The sequence below is a fragment of the Dendrobates tinctorius genome, unplaced genomic scaffold (assembly GCF_039654945.1).
Source record: "Dendrobates tinctorius isolate UK_male_01 unplaced genomic scaffold, ASM3965494v1 ptg000020l, whole genome shotgun sequence".
NCBI classification, from domain to species: Eukaryota; Metazoa; Chordata; class Amphibia; order Anura; family Dendrobatidae; genus Dendrobates; species Dendrobates tinctorius.
In genome coordinates, this window is record NW_027361688.1 from 38,124,822 (window position 1) to 38,144,086 (window position 19,265).

At 48.3% G+C, this 19,265-nt stretch overlaps 1 protein-coding gene across 2 annotated transcripts in view; it reads left to right on the top strand.

Annotated features, from left to right (window-relative positions):
- TBC1D9B (TBC1 domain family member 9B) overlaps positions 1-19,265 on the top strand; it is a 70,681-nt gene that overhangs the window by 14,405 nt on the left and 37,011 nt on the right. For both annotated transcript variants that reach the window (XM_073568009.1, XM_073568010.1), the window contains exons 4-6: positions 172-400; positions 9,193-9,451; positions 9,553-9,760. In XM_073568009.1, the coding sequence (XP_073424110.1) occupies positions 172-400; positions 9,193-9,451; positions 9,553-9,760 (696 nt within the window). The remainder of the gene's footprint in view (positions 1-171; positions 401-9,192; positions 9,452-9,552; positions 9,761-19,265) is intronic.

The following is a 19,265-nucleotide window of genomic DNA, read 5'->3' on the forward strand; positions in this document are numbered from 1 at the left end:
AAGCCAGGGATGCCGTCAGGTAAGAGCTGGTTCCCAGGCCTCCCATGCAGCAGCCACAAATTACGGCTCCGGATGCTGGACGGGGTCTTGTGAATTGACTCACACCATCTCTAGTGGTAACTGTTCAGACTTTAATGTTTTGTGTTTTTTTTGTTTTTTTTTATGTGACAGGGCATCATTGCTGAGGAGAATAAAAGCCTTCTGCCCAAGGATGAAGAGGACCCCGGGAAGTTCAAAGAAGCCGAGCTGAAAATGCGGAAGCAGTTTGGGATGCCCGAGGTGGAGAAGCTGGTGAATTATTACTCCTGCAGCTACTGGAAGGGACGGGTCCCCAGACAAGGATGGCTCTACCTGACTGTCAATCATCTCTGCTTCTATTCGTTTCTGTTGGGGAAAGAAGGTGAGATGTCCATCACTTGTCATGCAGTTTCTCCTAATTTACCGAGTTCCTCGTTCTCTGAAGGGTCTGTACATATCACATTGATTCTCCTTTCAACCCCATGAGGTTACAGCCATTTTTCCTTTTTTCACATCCTTTTTTCCTCCCTTTCTTCCAAAAATCATGAATTTATTTTTTTTTCATCAGCTGCCATATGTGGGCTTGTTTTTTTGTAGGATGAGTTGTAGTTTTGAATGACACTATTCATTTTACCGTACAGTGTGCTGGAAAGTAGAAAAATAAGTTTAAAGGGAATTTATCAGGTTCTTTTTGCGATTAAATCTGAGAGCACCATGATGTAGGGACAGAGACCCTGATTCCAACGATGTGTCACTTAGTTTAGTGGGTACAGAATTAGTTTTCTCTGCTGCAGAGCACACACGTTATCCGCACCAAAAAATCCCTGCAAAAAACCTGAAAGAACAAGTGTTTTGAACGCAACATTTTTACTGCCGAGAGAGATTTTTTTGCTGCAGAAAGAAAACCACTGCATGTGAACATGCTTGGGGTTTTGTTTTTACTGCTTTCCTTGTACAGCAAACATGACCTGGTATAATGATTCTCCAAGTCAGTATCATTACCGCAATACCAAACTCATATAGTTTTCATTATTTTAATGGTAAAAACAAATCTGAAAAAAATTATATTCTGATTTGTGTCACCAATTTTAGAGATCTGTAATATTTTTTTTTTTTTTTTTTTTTTAATCACTGAAGCCTTATGAAGGCTTGTTTTGCATATGGCAAGCTGTTATATTTATTGATATCAATGTAGGGTACATACAATGTTTATATCTTTATTTTATTTGTTTTTACAGCAGAGGTGCAACAACTGAAAAGCTTAAATTTTGGCACCTTTTTTTTTCTATAACATTTGTTGAACAGATTAAATACTTTTACATTTTGCTAGATTTGACTTTTATGGACCTAGCGATTCCAAATATGTTAATTTTCTGTTTGAATTTTTACATTTTTAGTTGTTTTAAAAAGTTTTGTTATTTTTTAGGCGCCACAGGGGTCTTGAACCTGCGATCACCTGATCGATTTTTATATAAATACTATACAGCTGTAGTGCAGTTTGTAGGTAAAACCACTGTCTCGTATTAGACTTCTGGCTCTGGGCTTCAGAGAAATGCTGACATTGCAGCCATGGGGTCCTTCAGCAGGAACCCAATAGCAACCAGGACTGTTTGACAGCAGCATTTAAGAGGTTAAAAGCAGCAATTGGGCATGTAGATTTCAGCTGTGTAATACAGCTGAAATCTACTAGGTATGGTGTGTCCTCAGCTCCTGAGCTTGCTCCATACACCTGCTCCCAGCGTGTGACATACATGTACTTCCACAAGTGGGGAAGAGGTTATTAGGATAAACTCATTACTTCACAAACAGCCATTAGACAAGGGTGGCATTGCTTTTGGAATAAAGCAGCCATGTGTTTCTAATCTTATAAAACTTTAAGGCTGTGTGCCCACGTTGCGTTTTGTAAGCGTTTCCTCCGCATTTTTGCCGCAGCGGAAACTCTTAAAAACCTCACCCCCATGCAATCCTATGGGATTCCGCAGTTGCTGTGCCCATGCTGCGGATTTTACCGCTGCGGGAACCGCATAGGGGTAAAATCCGCAGCATGTCCATTTCTGCGGAATCGCGGCGATTTCGACGCCATAGGATGACGTTGAAACACTCACTTTATGTATGTGGTTATGCCCACCATGCGTGAAGTGAGCGCTTCATGAGCGGATGGTACCCAGGGCCTGGAGGACAGGAGACTCTCCTCCAGACCCTGGGTACCATATTCCTGTAAAAAATCGGGATATACTCACCTTCTGATGGCCCCGGAGTCCTTCCCGCCTCTCAGCCACACTTCCAGCATCTTCCGTTCACAGGGATGCATTGCACGAATCACCTCTGATGACGTAGCGGTCTCACGTGATGCTACGTCATCAGAGGTCATTGTTGCAGTGCATCCCTGGGAATGGAAGTTGCCGGCAGCGCCAATGAGGGGCGGGACGACTCCAGGGGCCGACATAGGGTAAGTATATCTCTATTACTCTGTCGCCTAATAGGGGGACACAGAACCTTGGGTGTTATGCTGCTGTCCACTAGGAGGCGACACTATGCATAATCTGAAAAAGATTAACTTTGGCTCCTCCTCTGCAGTATACACCCCTAGACGGCGTCAGCCTTCTCCAGTTTTTGCTTAGTGTCGCAAGGAGGCACACCTTTTTTCTTCCGTTTTTTTTTTTTTTTCCTTTTTTTTTCACGGAAATACAGATGAAGAAAAGTGGGTCTCCAGCGAGACTCCCGGCATGGCTCCCTCCTCGGTCCCCTATTAGGGGTACCCGGTTGAGGTTGAGGTGGTTTTTTCCCCCATGTCGCTCCCTCCCCAGTCCCTCGGGTCCTGGTTCGAGGTCGAGACCCCCCTCCTTCCCCAACACCCTTAAGGGGTCTGGGTTGAGGTTGAGGCGAGGATGAAGACCCCCTGACGGTGACAGACGCACCCTCCCTAATCCCCCGCAGGGGGTATTAGGTTGAGACGCCTCAGGTAGGGTCGGAGATCAGGCAGCATTCCGCAGCTTCCAGGGACCCCAGGCCGGCTGAGGGATCCTGTGGGGGCCGGGGGAGGGTGCGGACTGGATGGCACAGCAGAAACAGGGCTTTTGCTGCGTCCCTGTCTCTGCAGCAGCAGCGGCTCCATAGCCCTTCAGGGGCCCCCCATACAAAAACCGCTACCCCCACCGCTATCCAGTCGACCGTTCTGGGGGGGTCTGGTACAAATCCGCCCCCCCCGGACTACCGCGCCGCTCTGGAGCCCTCCTGGGCATCAGGCTTCAAATTTAGACCGCGGCTTCGGCCTAGCTGAAGCCGCCGCCTTTTCCCCGGCCCGCCCCCCGGATGACCAAAATGACACACTGGAGTGTCATAGAAGGGGCGGATTGAGGCAGAAAGGGCGCGTTTTTACACAGCCCAGCGCGCCCTTTTCAGCTCTCCGCCCCCTCCTCCCTCTCCTCAGAGCCCCGGTGGCCATTTTTTCTGGATGAGATCCAGGAAAGAAGCATCACAGCGGTCTCCGGGGGGCACAGAACTTGGATCTGTCGGCGCTGGACCTAGGGGCACACCGGTGGGGTAAGCTCACAGCTGGGTTCTCATTACTCAGCTGTGAATCTATACTTCCTATAAGGCTTTCTGTGGGTTCCCTCTGCGTAGCCACCCCTGTACGATCCCTTATAGCCAGCCTCTGTGCACTATGCCGGGCTCAAGGAAGAGAACCAGGCAGGAATGTTTCTATGCATTCTGTACAGCCTGCAAAGCCACGCTCCCTAGTGGCAGCACGTATCCGCACTGCCGGGACTGCATCCAGAACTCTGGGTCAGAACCCCAGGGAGTCCCTACTGACGCTTCAGTGTCACAGGCCACGCCGGAATGGGCAACTCAGATGTCTCAGTCTATGTCACAGTCCATAGACAACCTAACTGCTACATTGCTGCAAGCTCTGCAGAGTCGGGCCCTGGCTATGGACGGTACACAGCAAACGGACAGCTTGTCTCAGGAACATGCTGCTTCCGACTCTCACAGACGTAAGCGGACTCACAGGTCTCGATCACCTGAGTCGCACTATAGCACAAGGTCGTCCCCCTCTAGGGAGAGACAGCGTCATTCCAGGTCTCCTGGGCAGTCCCCTGCCACAGACAGACAGTGCAATTTACCACAGGGATCCCCCACCACAGAAGACCCCCGCCCCAGGTCGCCCTCCAGGGATCACCTTAGTGAGGCACAGGATTCGGAGGGCATCTGTGACTCCGACTCAGATAATGAAACGGTCAGGTCCGTGGTACCTTCTCCCCCTAGCAATACAGCGCTAGTTGAGGACATAATTTCTTCTATTCATCGGGTGCTAAAAATTCCAGAGTCGCCCCCGGAAGTCCCAAAACATAGGATTTGCTTCGAAAGTGTTCAAAAACCACCTAAGGTCTTCCCTAATCACGATGAGTTTGAGAAAATACTTACCAAACAGTTTGCGCAGCCTGACAAAAAATTCGCTAATCGCAAATATCTGGAAGCGAAGTACCCCTTCCCACAGGAAGACACCAAACAATGGGCAGATCCACCTGAAGTGGACCCTCCGGTTTCTAGGCTAGCAGCGCAGACTTTACTCTCTCTGCCGGATAGCTCAACCCTCAGGGACGCAGCAGACCGGCAAGTAGAACGCATGGCTCGTTCTATTTTCGAAGCGGCAGGCGCCTCTCTGGGCCCTGCGTTTGCTTCAGTTTGGGCAGCCAAGGCCATCCTAGCTTGGGCCAAAAGACTACAGGAGGGTCTTCAGGCTTCAAATCCTGAACTCTCGGACCAAGCGGTCCAGATGGCAGTGGTAGCAGACTACATGATTCATGCAGCCCTGGATTCCGCCAGAGGTGTAGCGGGAATAGCATCAAACGCCATCACGATCCGACGTATCCTCTGGCTGCGAGAATGGAAAGCGGATGCGGCCTCAAAGAAGTCCCTCACGCGACTTCCGTATTCTACTGGTAGACTTTTCGGCGAAAAGTTGGACACCATGATAGCCAATGCCACCGGGGGTAAGAGTACCTCTCTCCCTCAACTAAAACCGAAACGCACGTTTAAACGAAGAAACCAGACGCGATTCCGATCCTTTCGGAATTCCTCGGGCTGGTCCGTTTCGCGCCCAGTGCAAAACCGCAACCGTTCTCCACGCAGAGACAACCCACGGACGCAGCAGCGACCGGACAGGGCTTGGCAGTCGAAAGCAGGCCAAGCGAAACCCAAGGGAGGAAAACCTCAGAACTTCACTTCATCATGACTCGAGACCTCCGGAAGACACCCCACCAGTAGGCGGCCGACTTTTACTCTTTCAGCAAGTCTGGCTGCCTATTACAGAAGACAGGTGGGTCAGGGAAATAGTGTCTTCCGGATACAAGATAGAGTTCACTTCCGTTCCACCGAACCGGTTCTTCCTTTCTGTTCCTCCAACACCACCAGAAAAGGCTCGTGTCTTCCACCAAGCGGTTTCCTCTCTCCTTCAATCAGGAGTTGTGGTGCCGGTTCCCGCGAACGAGAGATTCCGAGGATTCTACTCAAATTTGTTCGTAGTCCCCAAGAAAGGAGGCGGCGTCCGACCCATACTGGACCTAAAACAGCTCAACAATTACGTACGAGTCCGTCATTTCCGCATGGAGTCCCTCCGGTCCATCATTGCATCCATGGAGCAGGGAGAATTCCTCGCCTCCATAGACATACAGGATGCGTATCTCCACATACCAATTGCTCCCGCCCACCAAAGGTTTCTCAGGTTCGCGGTCAACCAAAACCACTACCAGTTTGTCGCCCTTCCGTTCGGACTCGCCACGGCTCCAAGAACGTTCACCAAAGTCATGGCGGCCACCATGGACGTCCTGCACTCAAGAGGCATTCTAGTCGTCCCGTACCTGGACGACCTCCTCGTCAAGTCTCCCACTTTCAAGGACTGCGAGGTCAGTGTCTCAATCACTCTAGACACTCTGAGTCGCCTGGGATGGCTAGTCAACCTACAGAAATCGTCGACCATCCCAACTCGGACTCTAACATTCCTGGGAATGGTATTCGACACCACCAGGGGCCTGGTGCTCCTTCCCAAGGACAAGACACTGGCCATCCATCTGGGAGTTCGCACACTCCTTCGCAGTCCTCCTCGATCTCTCCGGTTTGCCATGAGAATCCTCGGCAGGATGGCAGCAGCAATAGAGGCAGTGCCATTTGCCCAGTTTCACCTCAGGGTCCTTCAGCTAGCCATACTCAGATCTTGGGACAGGAACCCCTTCTCCCTCGACAGGGAGTTCAGGTTGACGTCATCAACCAGGAGGTCCCTGCATTGGTGGCTCAAACCAACCTCGCTTACACGAGGGAAGCCATTCCTCTCAGGACAATGGAAGATCCTGACTACCGATGCAAGCCTGACAGGCTGGGGGGCGGTACACCTACATCACAGGGCACAGGGCAAGTGGTCACCGAGGGAAGTGACATTGCCCATCAATGTTCTGGAAATCAGGGCCATTCTCTTGGCACTGAGAGCCTTTCATCACTTGCTTGCAGCCTCGCACATACGGATACAGTCGGACAATGCCACGGCTGTGGCATACGTGAATCACCAAGGCGGGACCCGCAGCGCCCAGGCGATGAGAGAAGTGGCTCATATCCTCCGCTGGGCGGAAGACACAAGGTCGGTACTTTCTGCGGTACACATTCCGGGTGTAGAAAACTGGGAAGCCGACTTGCTCAGCAGGCAAGGAATGGACTCGGGGGAGTGGTCTCTCCATCCCGAGATTTTTTACCAGATCTGTCAACGATGGGGAACCCCGGATGTGGACCTAATGGCATCCCATCTCAATGCCAAGGTTCCCAATTTCATGGCCAGGACACACGACCCGCGGTCGCTCGGAGCGGATGCCCTGGTCCAGGACTGGTCCCAGTTCCGACTCCTGTACATTTTTCCACCCCTCCCCCTAATAGCCAGGGTTGTGAGGAAGGTCAAGCAAGAGGGAGTTCCGACCATCCTCATCGCGCCAGACTGGCCCAGACGTACTTGGTACGCCGACATCGTCCAACTTACGGCAGACGCCCCCTGGCGTCTACCCGACCGCCACGACCTTCTGTCTCAAGGTCCGTTCTTCCACCAGAATTCAGGGGCCCTCAATTTGACGGCATGGCCCTTGAAACCTGGATTCTAACCCAGGCAGGTTTTTCACCGGCAGTCATTGCAACTATGATCAGGGCAAGGAAGCCCGCCTCCGCCAAGCTCTATTATCGTACCTGGAGAGCCTTCTTTTCTTGGTGCGAATCTCATGGACAAGTCCCACTCCCTTATTACCTCCCGAAGGTACTAGGTTTTCTTCAATCGGGCCTAGATGCCAAGCTATCCTTAAGTTCGCTTAAGAGTCAGGTGTCGGCGCTTTCAGTCCTTTTTCAAAAGCGCATTGCTATTAAACCGCAAGTAAGGACTTTCATCCAGGGAGTTTCCCGATTGGTTCCTCCCTACAAACGTCCGCTGGATACGTGGGACCTCAATCTGGTCCTGACAGCATTGCAAGCTCCACCCTTCGAACCTCTTAGAGAAGTTCCACTCTCCATTCTGTCTCAGAAAGTGGTTTTTCTAGTGGCTATCACCTCGTTACGCAGAGTGTCGGAATTGTCAGCACTTTCCTGCAGACGACCTTTCCTAGCCTTTCACCAGGACAAGGTGGTTCTCCGCACGGTACCATCCTTCCTTCCGAAGGTTGTGTCCAACTTTCACCTTAACGAAGAGATTTCACTGCCTTCCCTTTGCCCGGTTCCGGTCCATAGAGTGGAGAAGGCTCTGCATACGCTTGACCTAGTCAGGGCATTGCGGATTTACGTGTCCAGGACTGCACCTTTCCGGAAATCCGATTCCCTCTTCATTCTTACGGAAGGTAGTCGCAAGGGGTTGCCGGCTTCCAAGGCTACCCTTGCCAGGTGGATCAAGTCCACCATACATGAGGCCTACCGACTTAACAGTTCCCCTCTTCCGGCCGGTATCACGGCACACTCTACACGGGCAGTAGGGGCCTCCTGGGCCATTCGGCATCAGGCTTCGGCACAACAAGTGTGCAAGGCGGCCACTTGGACTAGCCTACACACGTTTACGAAACACTACAGTGTTCATACCCAGTCCTCAGCGGATGCGAGCCTGGGTAGACTGGTTCTGCAGGCGGCAGTACCCCAAGTCTAGGGGACTGTCAGCACAATATTCGTCCACTGCTTCCCACCCAGGGACTGCTTTGGGACGTCCCAAGGTTCTGTGTCCCCCAATTAGGCGACAGAGTAAAGGAGATTTTTGTGTACTCACCGTAAAATCTCTTTCTCTTAGCCTTTAATTGGGGGACACAGCTCCCACCCTGTTGCCCTTACGGGCCGTTGTTTCCTGTTGAGTTCTCATATTGTTCTTGAGCTCGTACATAGTAGCCTTCTTACAGGCATGGTTATGTTATTTGGTTACGTTCCTCCTTATGCTTTGGCACAAAACTGGAGAAGGCTGACGCCGTCTAGGGGTGTATACTGCAGAGGAGGAGCCAAAGTTAATCTTTTTCAGATTATGCATAGTGTCGCCTCCTAGTGGACAGCAGCATAACACCCAAGGTTCTGTGTCCCCCAATTAAAGGCTAAGAGAAAGAGATTTTACGGTGAGTACACAAAAATCTCCTTTTTTTAATTATTTTTTTTTATTATTTTTGACATATCTTTTACTCTTGATGCTGCATAGGCAGCATCAATAGTAAAAAGTTGGTCACACTTGTCAAGCACTATGCTTGACAAGTGTGAGCAACCTGTCAATCACTTTTCCAAGCGATGCTTCAAATCACTTGGAAAAGCGCAAGCATTCTGCAAGTTAAAAACGCTTCTGTTTTGCGGGAAAACGCATGCAAATTCCGCATGCGTTTTACCCGCAGCAGGGAGTTGCGGAAATGCTGCGGACATTTCTGCAACCCTGGGCACTTAGCCTAAGGTCTCTGCTGTGCCCTCAGATTCTGCTCCCAAGGGCTAATGCTTGACCATTCCTGCAAAATTTGGATAAATTGAAATAAACATAGTCAAAAGCTCAAATGGCACAAGAGCAGGTTACTTGAGGAAAATGGCAGCTACCAGACCTCTCTGTCCCAATAACATTTAGTTCTGATGATCTCTAGACTATTATCGAAGGCTGGGAAGTTCTAGTAATTTATTTTCCGCATCCTTTACTCTTTGTAGTGACATTGATCATCCAGTGGCTTGACGTGACTCAGCTAGAGAAGAACGCAACTCTTCTCTTCCCCGAATGCATCAAGGTCAGCACCCGGGACAATGAATATTTTTTCTCCATGTTCCTCAACATCAGCGAGACTTTCAAGCTAATGGAACAGCTCGCCAACATCGCTATGAGACAGCTTCTGGACAACGAGGGCTTCCTGGAGGATCGGAACCTGCCGAAACCTACACGTCCTCTCAAAAACATCTCTGCTCTGAAGAGGTGTGTGTGTTCTGTGATTAGGTGCTGTATATAGAAATGACCTCTTTGTACGTATACCCTTTTTTACACATTTCTTGGATGTAACCACCTTCTCTTTTTAGAGACCTCGATGCTAGAGCAAAGAATGAGCAGTATCGCGCCACGTTTCGCCTTCCTAAGGACGAAAGGCTGGATGGACACACAGACTGCACACTGTGGACACCATTTGCCAAGATGCATATCCCTGGTCAAATGTTTGTTTCCAATAACTACATCTGCTTTGCCAGTAAGGAAGAGGAGGCTTGCCACCTAATAATACCCCTCCGGGAGGTGAGCACAAGGGTATGGGGTCCTGTCTTGCAGGGTTGGTTTTAAATGTGTTGTTTGGTCGACATCTAACCTACACCTATGTATAGCTGTAAGAGCCACCTGTGTGTCTCATGAGACTGCGTACTGTGCTTTTGGCCAATTTCTTTGTTATGCCTGCTTGTGAACCTGGAAGTTCAGAGCTCACTGATGATGCTTTTTCTCCTCTAGCTTGTGTGTCATTGTCTCTTATAGCGACAGAAATGTTAATGTGAGCTGTAATTACTCTTTAGAATGGATATAGATACCAGGGTAGCAGACTTTGGGGTGCAGCATAAAGGGAAACTAACTTCATCATTAGTGATGACTTTGAAGTAAAATTTAACGCTGTACACTGAGGGTCCAAGGCAAGACTTGTGCTGTCATCATCTGTCTGCGCTGTGATGTCACCATACACATGATTGCAGTATTGTGTTGTCATTTTGTGCATTTTTCCTTTGCTATGATATCACTGTGTGCATTTTTTTTCTCTTCTAGCATTACTGGCAAAATTATCTCTACTAAGACCTCACTATCTGCATTCTGCTACTGTTATGTCGCTATTCGCATGATTCTTCCGTTTTTGCTTTGCAGCGTTAAGAATTCCTGTAGTCAGACATTACTGTATGCATTATTTTTATGCTGTGATACGGCTTGTGCATTATCCCAGCGTTGTGACATCATTGTGGATTATGCCCATATATTAATACATGTCATGGATTTCTCTATCGCTTCATTGGGGGACACAGAAACCATGGGTGTATGCTGCTGCCACTAGGAGGCTGACACTATGCAGAAAAAAGTTAGCTCCTCCGCAGTATACACCTCACTGACAGGAAGTAGGATGTTCAGTTTAGCTTAGTGTCAGTAGGAGGTGGACACGGGTCTTTCACTAGACCCTTATCTACCTCAATGTGCGTCGTTTCTTTTCAGGTTTATGGAGGGATACAGTGTGAATGGTCACTACTGTACTCCCACACAGAGACTATGAGTACGGCGTGTACTGCCACCCCGTATCCTCATATATCTGGACGGCAGGACCCCAAAATCCCTAACACAGATGCGTGTTTCGGTTCGGTGATCCGCAAGAGAAAGAATACCTGGTCCTGCCTACGTCTCCCACCCACTCGCCCACCAGAGCCTGTCGGTCAAGGAGATACGGATGTCCCGCAACATGGATACCAGACTTCCGATTTTTGTGATTGAGGAGGTACTTTCCCTCTTTCCCCCCAGGTGCTGAAGAGGAGAAGAAAACGGGAAAGGAAGAAGAAAGAGAAAAAAAAAAAATCTTTATTCAAAGAGTGTGTGGTTTGGGCGGCTAGCGCAGTTCATACCTTCCGGCTGGTTCCGGGGGCCTCAGTACTGCCTTGCAGATCCTTTGCGGAAGAGAGGGGTTTTGGCACACAGAGGCTTCCTATTCTTTGTGCCCCCTTGCAGCCTGTCTAAGCGGCGTCATGGCGCTTTGTTTGCGCCACTTTTAGCACCCTGGCGCCACTGTGGGGGACCCGTTTGGCGCCATATTTATGACCTCCGCGGGTCCCCCCTTCCGCGCCGCCGGCTGTAATCTAGGTCCCGGCTTCAACTTGGGCCTAGTTACCGCGCTGACTCCGCCCCCCTTCCTCTCGGCTCCGGGCGGGCTTTTTTCCCGCCTGTCTCTTTCTCTCCTCTTCCTGTGTGGAGTCAGGCTCCGCCCACTACCCTTAGCCTCCACTGTGGGCTGGAGCCGCCACCATATTGCTCCTCCGGGCCCCGCGTTTAGCTGAGAGCGGGCTTCCCGGTGTTCTGACCGCCCTTACAGTGCGCGCATTCTGCCCTGCGTCTTCTAACAGACGCCATTTTCCGGCTGGGGTATAGAGGAGCCACATCCATCTATGGGACCTGCCTGTCTCTCTCTACAGCCAGGATGTCTCCTACAGGACATCTGCCGTAAGTACAGTAGCTGCACTGCAGACTGACTCCCTCCTCTGCTCCCCTGTCCCCTAACCTACTGGCAGCGCTTAGTGGGATTGTTCTCATATCTAATTCTAAGTCACTCCATCTCCTCCTCTTCCACCACTGTGTTCCTCTCCCACCGTCCAGGAGCCCCCAGTTGACCCAGTCGTACAGTCTCTGGAGCCGTACAGTCACTAACGTAATGCTTTTTCTAGAGCCGTATGGTCTCCGAAGTAATTATACTCTAGAGCTGTACAGTCACTGATGTAATAGTACTCTAGAGTCGTGTACTTTACTGGCGTAATTGTAATCTTCTGCCGCGCAGTCTCTAGTGCATCAGTATGTCTGGCGGAGATCTGATTTTTCACACGATGGTTGTGTTTTCGGCCATTACAGATGGGTGCCTTGACTTTCAGCAGAGCAGGTCTCAACCATTGCTTCACATAAAGACGTTGGGGTCCTGGCATAGCAACTGCTCCCATATCTACGGCTCACAGGCACTCGCCCTTCACTTTTCTGCAGCCCCCTCCGGACGCTGGATTAATACTGTTAGAAGCAGCTCCTTATTCTGCTTATATCTCTTCACGTCTCCAGGGTTGGGCCGGACTTCTAGCTAGATAGAAGTCCGTGTTACCTGGCAATTGTCTGCTGTGGCTCAGCGGATAAAGAAGCTGACCACAACTCGCAGGTCCAGAAGTCGGAACCATGGCGCACAACAGAGAGTAGTGTTTAGTCTCTTTCTGATCCAAGGCCTACTGTTCTACAGTCAGAAGAATTGACTGGTCAGAATCTACTTTACTACAGACTTTGTGGCACGGCTTACTACTCGTGAAGCCATTATTCTATCTGACGTCGTCAGGTATCCAGACCTAGACCGCAACACAGAAGCCATTATTCTGCCTAATGCTGTCAGGTGTTCAGACCTAGACCGCAACACAGAAGCTGTTATTCTGCCTAATGCTGTCAGGTACCCAGAACTAGACCGCAGCACAGAAGCCGTTATTCTGCCTAATGCCGTCAGGTACCCAGACCTAGACCGCAATACAGAAGCCGTTATTCGGCCTAATGCCGTCAGGTATTCATACCTAGACCACAACACACAAGCCTTTATTCTGCCTAATGCCGTCAGGTACCTAGACCGCAACACACAAGCCGTTATTCTGCCTAATGTCGTCAGGTATCCAGGCCTAGACCGCTCCACAACTCAGAAATGGCGGTCTCCTATACCATTCTCCGGGTTCTCTCCACGCTGATTTGTACACAGGATACTTAGAGCCGATTGCAGCTGGGCTATATCCGCTATCCAGGCTGCAAGCGCATCACCTACCAGGTACAGTAGTTCAAACGGGCGTATTGCTGTGGAGACGTGTCTGGGGTTGACTGCTTCAGTGGTACTGGTGTTCTGTACCATGTTCAGGTGAGTCAGACGCTCTAGCCTTCAGGTTCCTCGCGTTCTATTGCAGCAGTACGCTATCCCTTATCAAGCACTTGAATAGTCCTCTACCAGACATGTTTAGTCAATACATGCCGTCTTCCTGGTAACTCAAACGTACCCGAGGCCATCAACTATACCGATCTGGCTATACAGTCCCGTTTTCAGGAGAGTCCTCTCTCGCGTCCCTCACGGTCTTTTACAGCCTTTGCCTAAGCTCCTGTCTAATCGCCACTCGAGGTGAGGTCCCAGCATTTATTGCTCAGGGCGGGCTACAGCTGCGGTTGCAAGCCGCTTTCAGGTGAGTCAAAGACACCTCTCAGCTACATATTTCATTGTCAATAACATCTGTGGCTTGTTAACAGTTAAACGTAAGCACTACCATGTCCAAACAGAACGGATCTCTGTCCCACAGAGCGGATCTTTAATGTTTGGCAAACAGTAGTTTATAAGTTCTTGCCTGCCCTAAGGGCCTTCGAGCTACCACAATACCTAAGCTCCTTATCTGTCGGAACTTACCTATTCTTTCTTACAGACGCCGAGTAAAGCCTCCAGCAGCTCAGACATGTGACTTCTGAAAGTGACCGGGAAAAATATCCCACCTCAGACAGGAGTGGGATCTCACTCTGAGCAAGCATCGACCGGAGTAGAAAGCTGCTCCAGTCTTGGATCCAAGGATGAGTCTGGTGATAACGCGTTTCTTCCTTCGTCTAGTATTGTATCTTTTCACTGTTATCCTCGGGCGCGTGTTGTCTTAGACTTAGGCTAGCGGGTCTACACACCGTAATCCCTTCCCTGCTCCAGAGGGTCCAGGATGGATTCGGTCGTTTACATCGTCATACAGATTGACCTGCCTTTCGTCAGCCTAGTTGTCTTCTGGTGTCTATTTGATTTACCTAGACCCAACTTTCCTTACAGTTGACATAATCCATGTTTTGCATGGACTTTCCTTGCTCGACTAATCACTTTTCTATGTCCAGCTACACTATTTTTTTCCATATCCACCCTCATCCCGGTATGCTGGGTTTATCTTCCTTTTGATCTCAGTCATCCAGTAGTCTTCGTTCTACCTCCTTAGTCGAGCCGTCAGTTGTCTTTTCATAGCCATCCTGAGCCTACATCGCGGCGATGAGATCCAGATTATCCCCTGGTTCCATTCAGTACGTTTTCAGTGTTCGGCTCTTTCGCAGGTTCTCAGTGGCCTGTTCTCAGGTCTTGTCATTTTCTCACAGAACGGCCTTCAGCCGTTTCCAAACAAGAGGGTGCCTTAGTATATCTCTTTCCTCCCGAGCCCTTCGCAAATTAGACTTTTTCTGCGACTACGAACCCACCGGTTCCAGGTCTCCCACTTTTACGGTCCTTCCTCTCCCAGAAGTACATCCCTCAGAGATTCCAACGGCAAATTCACAGTAGTTGGCAATGTCAACCTTGAAACCATCCGCCGCTATATCGTGTCTTGCCTTAGTCTCCACCCGTGCTACAAAGTTCTATAGACACATGGTCTAGCTTGCTCATCAGAGCATTCTTGCTGGGGACCGGTCGGAAAATTTGACCGTCCTCACTGTCCAAAAATTTTCTCTTGCAGGAAACATGTTTTCGCCTCATCGTTCCCATCTAGGGGTTCATTTGGTTTTCTGTTTCACGAGTGAAATTCTCTCCAAAGAAGTCGCTCACCAGCTTCCCGTTCCTTCCGTGTGGCTCCAATACGCTAAATTATTGGAGGTCACCGGAAGGTCAAGCGCTGTCCTTCCTCAGGCTGAACCTCGTCGTTCTTCAGCGCATTTTCCTCAGCGTGCCTTTTCGGGATCTAGGATTGAGTCCATCCTTGTTCTCAGGAAGAAATTCTTCGTTCAGCATTTGCCTCCTGTGAATCGCATGATTTTTCCATGGAGCTCTTATCCAGGTCCTGATTTCTTCAGGACTTTGCCGATATCTGCTTTTGCAACTGAAGGGTTCATTTTTCTTTTTTAGTTGGTAGCCTTCCCTTTCAGGCTCTCCACCAATCCTAGGGCCTCATAGACTCTATAGCAGCTGTGGTGCACTTCCTGTGGATCAAGGGTCCACTCTACATCACTCTAAATTCCCTTTCTTTCGTCCGCCTCAAACTTTTCCTTTGTGGCGCTCTCATATCAGGCTACCTGGCCACAGCAACGGTACTTATCAAGCTCCGGCTTGAAGTATAGAGGTCCTCTGGCCTCCAGGTCAGCGTCTGCTCGCGGAATCTGGTTGACATTAGTAGGGTTTCCGGGTCAGGAACGACTGCGTTCCTTTCAGTACAATGCACACTGCCCGGGCAGTGTGTGTCCTCCTGGCGGTACTCTTTGGGCTTTCTTCTGGCACCTCTGCAGTGCGATCATATGTCCTCCACAGGTCCACGAGGTTTTTCAGAGCCCATGCCTAGCTTCGGCAAGTGCCGGTCGGGGTGAAAAGACCTCGCAGGTGACAAGGGTGACTTCCTCGTCCCGATTGGAGTTGTTTGCTGTTCCCTCCCCTTGGGGACTGCTTTGGGACGTCCCATGGTTTCTGTGTCCCCCAATGAAGAGATAGAGAAAACAGGATTTTTAGTTGCTTACCATAAAATCTGTTTCTCTGAGCCTTCATTGGGGGACACAGCACCCTCCCAAGTTGAACAGCACAGTTTACTGTATAATATTGTTACAGTATGGATTTGTGTTTTCTGTGGTTTTTCTCGTTTATAGATTGCTTCTCCTACTTTTTTCTCACTAACTGAACATCCTACTTCCTGTCGGTGGGGTGTACACTGCGGAGCAGGAGCTAACTTTTTTCTGCATAGTGTCAGCCTCCTAGTGGCAGCAGCATACACCCATGGTTTCCTGTGTCCCCCAATGAAGGCTCAGAGAAACAGATTTTACGGTAAGCAACTAAAAATCCTGTTTTTCCAGCTGAATAATTTCGACTGCAATTTAAATGTTCTGAACTCTGGCAGTCATGGAGAAGTCAAGCTGCAAATTTTACTTTTTGGCACCCCCAGGATCATGTTCCTGTTTCTTTGACGATTGATAACTTGATGTATGTGAATGATGCATGCCTGCAGGATCAGACCAAACAAAACCACAGTTTTAAAATATCTCCAACCACGAATTAATCTGCACAGCAAGAAAATGCATTCATTGTGCACATGCCTGTGTGAACTGCCGCCTAAGAGTGCGTGCAGTATAAGAAGTTCTCCATAGACCGGGGTGCCACTCCAAAGCAATAGGCACAACAACTTCACCAAAAAAGAAATACAGATGGCACTCACCGGTTAAAATCTTCTTTATTCTATTTCTTTAAAACATCGGCATAGGGAGGATGGGAGCAGGAGTAGAGATGACGACAGCTGTTTCGCGCTGCAGTGGCGCTTCTACTGGTCTCAGAGGGGAGTGAGCCCAGTCTCACCTCTTAACAGAGGGAGACAATCAAACCCAACCCCCACTGCTTCAACACATATGCAGCAATTATCAATGACAGTTAAAATATTTTAGAAAAGCAAATAAAAAAACACACACATACAATCATGAAAGCTTATTATAGGAAAACAGACATATCCAATCTCTCATTTAGACCAGCAGATTCTTGTGCCCGAGTGCTCATGATCCATATGGCCTCTCTTTTCAATAGAAGTTTATGTAAATCTCCCCCTTGCACTGGAAGAGACACCCTTTCCAAGCCAGCAAAAGAAAGTACCTCTGCATTTCCTCCATGAGAGATTCCCTGACATGCTTAATTAGGCGTGGGACACCTTTGCCTGATCCAACCGAATTATAATGCTCCCTAAATCTCACATATAGGGGGCGAATGGTCTTACTGATGTAAAAAGCTTTACAACAACATAAAACAACATAAACCACGTGAGTTGTTTTACAGGTGATAAAATCCTTAACAACATGAGACACTCCCCCGATGCACAGTGTTCTATCTACAATATGGTAACTACAGAATGGACAATGTCCACACTTAAAATTACCATGTGGGACACTCTTGCTTAACCAATTACTTTGTTGCTTCACCATCCGTTTTTTACTACTATGTCACCGAAGGTAGTACCCCGTCTATTGAAAATAATGGGACCCCTTGCTGCCACCTCTACGATATCCTTATCACGCTCCCAAATATGCCAGTTCCTGCGAATGGCAGATCGTACAACCCCATCCATAGAGCCACATTTGAAACAAAATACGAATCTCTTTTCAGATCCACGGGCAGGACTACGATTGCGACCTCCTGCCTGATCTGATCAGCCCTAGCCTCTTAGCCTCATTAAGAAGACCATTAGGATAGGTTCCGTTGTAGGGGCTATCACATAATTCCTCTGCTTGATGATTATAACCTTCCTGGGTATTATTAATTCTCTTCAATCTTAATAATTGGCTTTAAGGGAGAGACCGTTTTACATGATTTGAATGGAAGCTATCAAACCGAAGAACGGCATTTGTGGTGGAGGGTTTACGAAATACGTTGGTCTGCAACTCACCATCTACAGCACTGATCTGTACATCCAAAAAATCTGAGACCAGTAGAAGCGCCACTGCAGCGCGAAACAGCTGTCGTCATCTCCACTCCTGCTCCCATCCTCCCTATGCCGATGTTTTAAAGAAACAGAATAAAGAAGATTTTAACCGGTCAGTGCCATCTGTATTTTTTGGCAAAACCACAGTTTTGCTTGCAGCTTGTAACCATGGAGCTGCAGCTGCATCCACCTGTTGCACATAGATCTTCATAGAAGCTGTATACATAAAACGGTAGTGTCAAAGATGACACCGGAGAGATCACACAGATCCCACCACTGCCACAAATTTGTCAAAGATTGCAGTCAAGGAGATCGCGTAAGAACACCACGCTGTTATCTTTTTGTCACCAACAGCCCTGTGCTGCCCCTTATCGTCAGGAAAATTAAACAATTACTGTTTCCACTAAAGCTATTTAGAAACTTACAATGAGCGTATGGTACAGACACTTCCGATTCCAACTCCTGGAAAATGTATATATTCTGGAACGGTCACTGCTATTTCCACAATAACCCAAGAACTACTCGATACCAACACTGATCGTTTTTTGGAGACCGATCGGACTCCTGGTTTCTGGTAGCATATGGCTTTCAGGAGTGTGGTTTACAGAACAAAAGGAACAGAACTGTTACATTTTATGTTTAATCCAGAACAATAGGCAGTATTTAAAAAGAATATACAAAAGATTTTCAAAGGGAGCAAACAATACAACATATACAATTACATAAAAGGAGAAACAAAAGAAACTTACTACGTTGGTCACAGAGATGGCTTAGAGAAACAGAGCACTTTGATTGGAAACGTCCAGTGGATGGGAATCATGCATACACTGATATGTAGTTCTCTGTTGGAACACAGATCATAATTCCCCTTGTCCTTTTATCAGCACCTGAGTTACACGTACTCACATACCCCTCCTTTGATGACACACAACAGGGTTGGTTATGGGATGTGGTTTTAGTTTTCAAAAATTGGTATTACCAACATTCATGATATCTTCACACCTGACCATCACAGGAGTTCGATAACGCCTCCAAATTTTGTATTGGAATTTTACCTTTTCATAGATGTGAAGCATGACATGGCTATTGTCGGCGATGTAGCCACTATTGATTTGGCATATTCTTTCCCGATTATTTCTGAAGTTAAAAATGTATGTTTCATCAATATTGGATCTATACAAACCCCAATATTCAGAACTTCCCATAGGCAGTGAACTACCTGGCTGCAAATGTAAGATTTCTTCTCAAGTCAGGGTGTGCTTCCTGGGGACAAAAGAGACTTCTGCACTTCTCTACATGGATGCGTTAACACATGTTTCCTGATCTTCACATCCGAAAAAGATCTTTCCTGTCCTGTACTCTGTAGGGAGTCTTAATTAGTTTTGTGCCTTCTCAGACAAGCGCAGTTTCCTCACTTCCCATATGTTAAACTGTAATTCTACTTAAAGGAGTGTAAGCTCTTTCTCCTTGCAATTTTGTGCTAGGGAAGAGAGAGGTGAAAGCCCACTCACTGAAGTGTGTTACGGATCTTAATATTTTCTATGACAGGTAGTATTTTTTATTTTTTTTATTTTTTTTTTATAAAGGTCCAGTTGTAATGAAAATACCACCTTCTC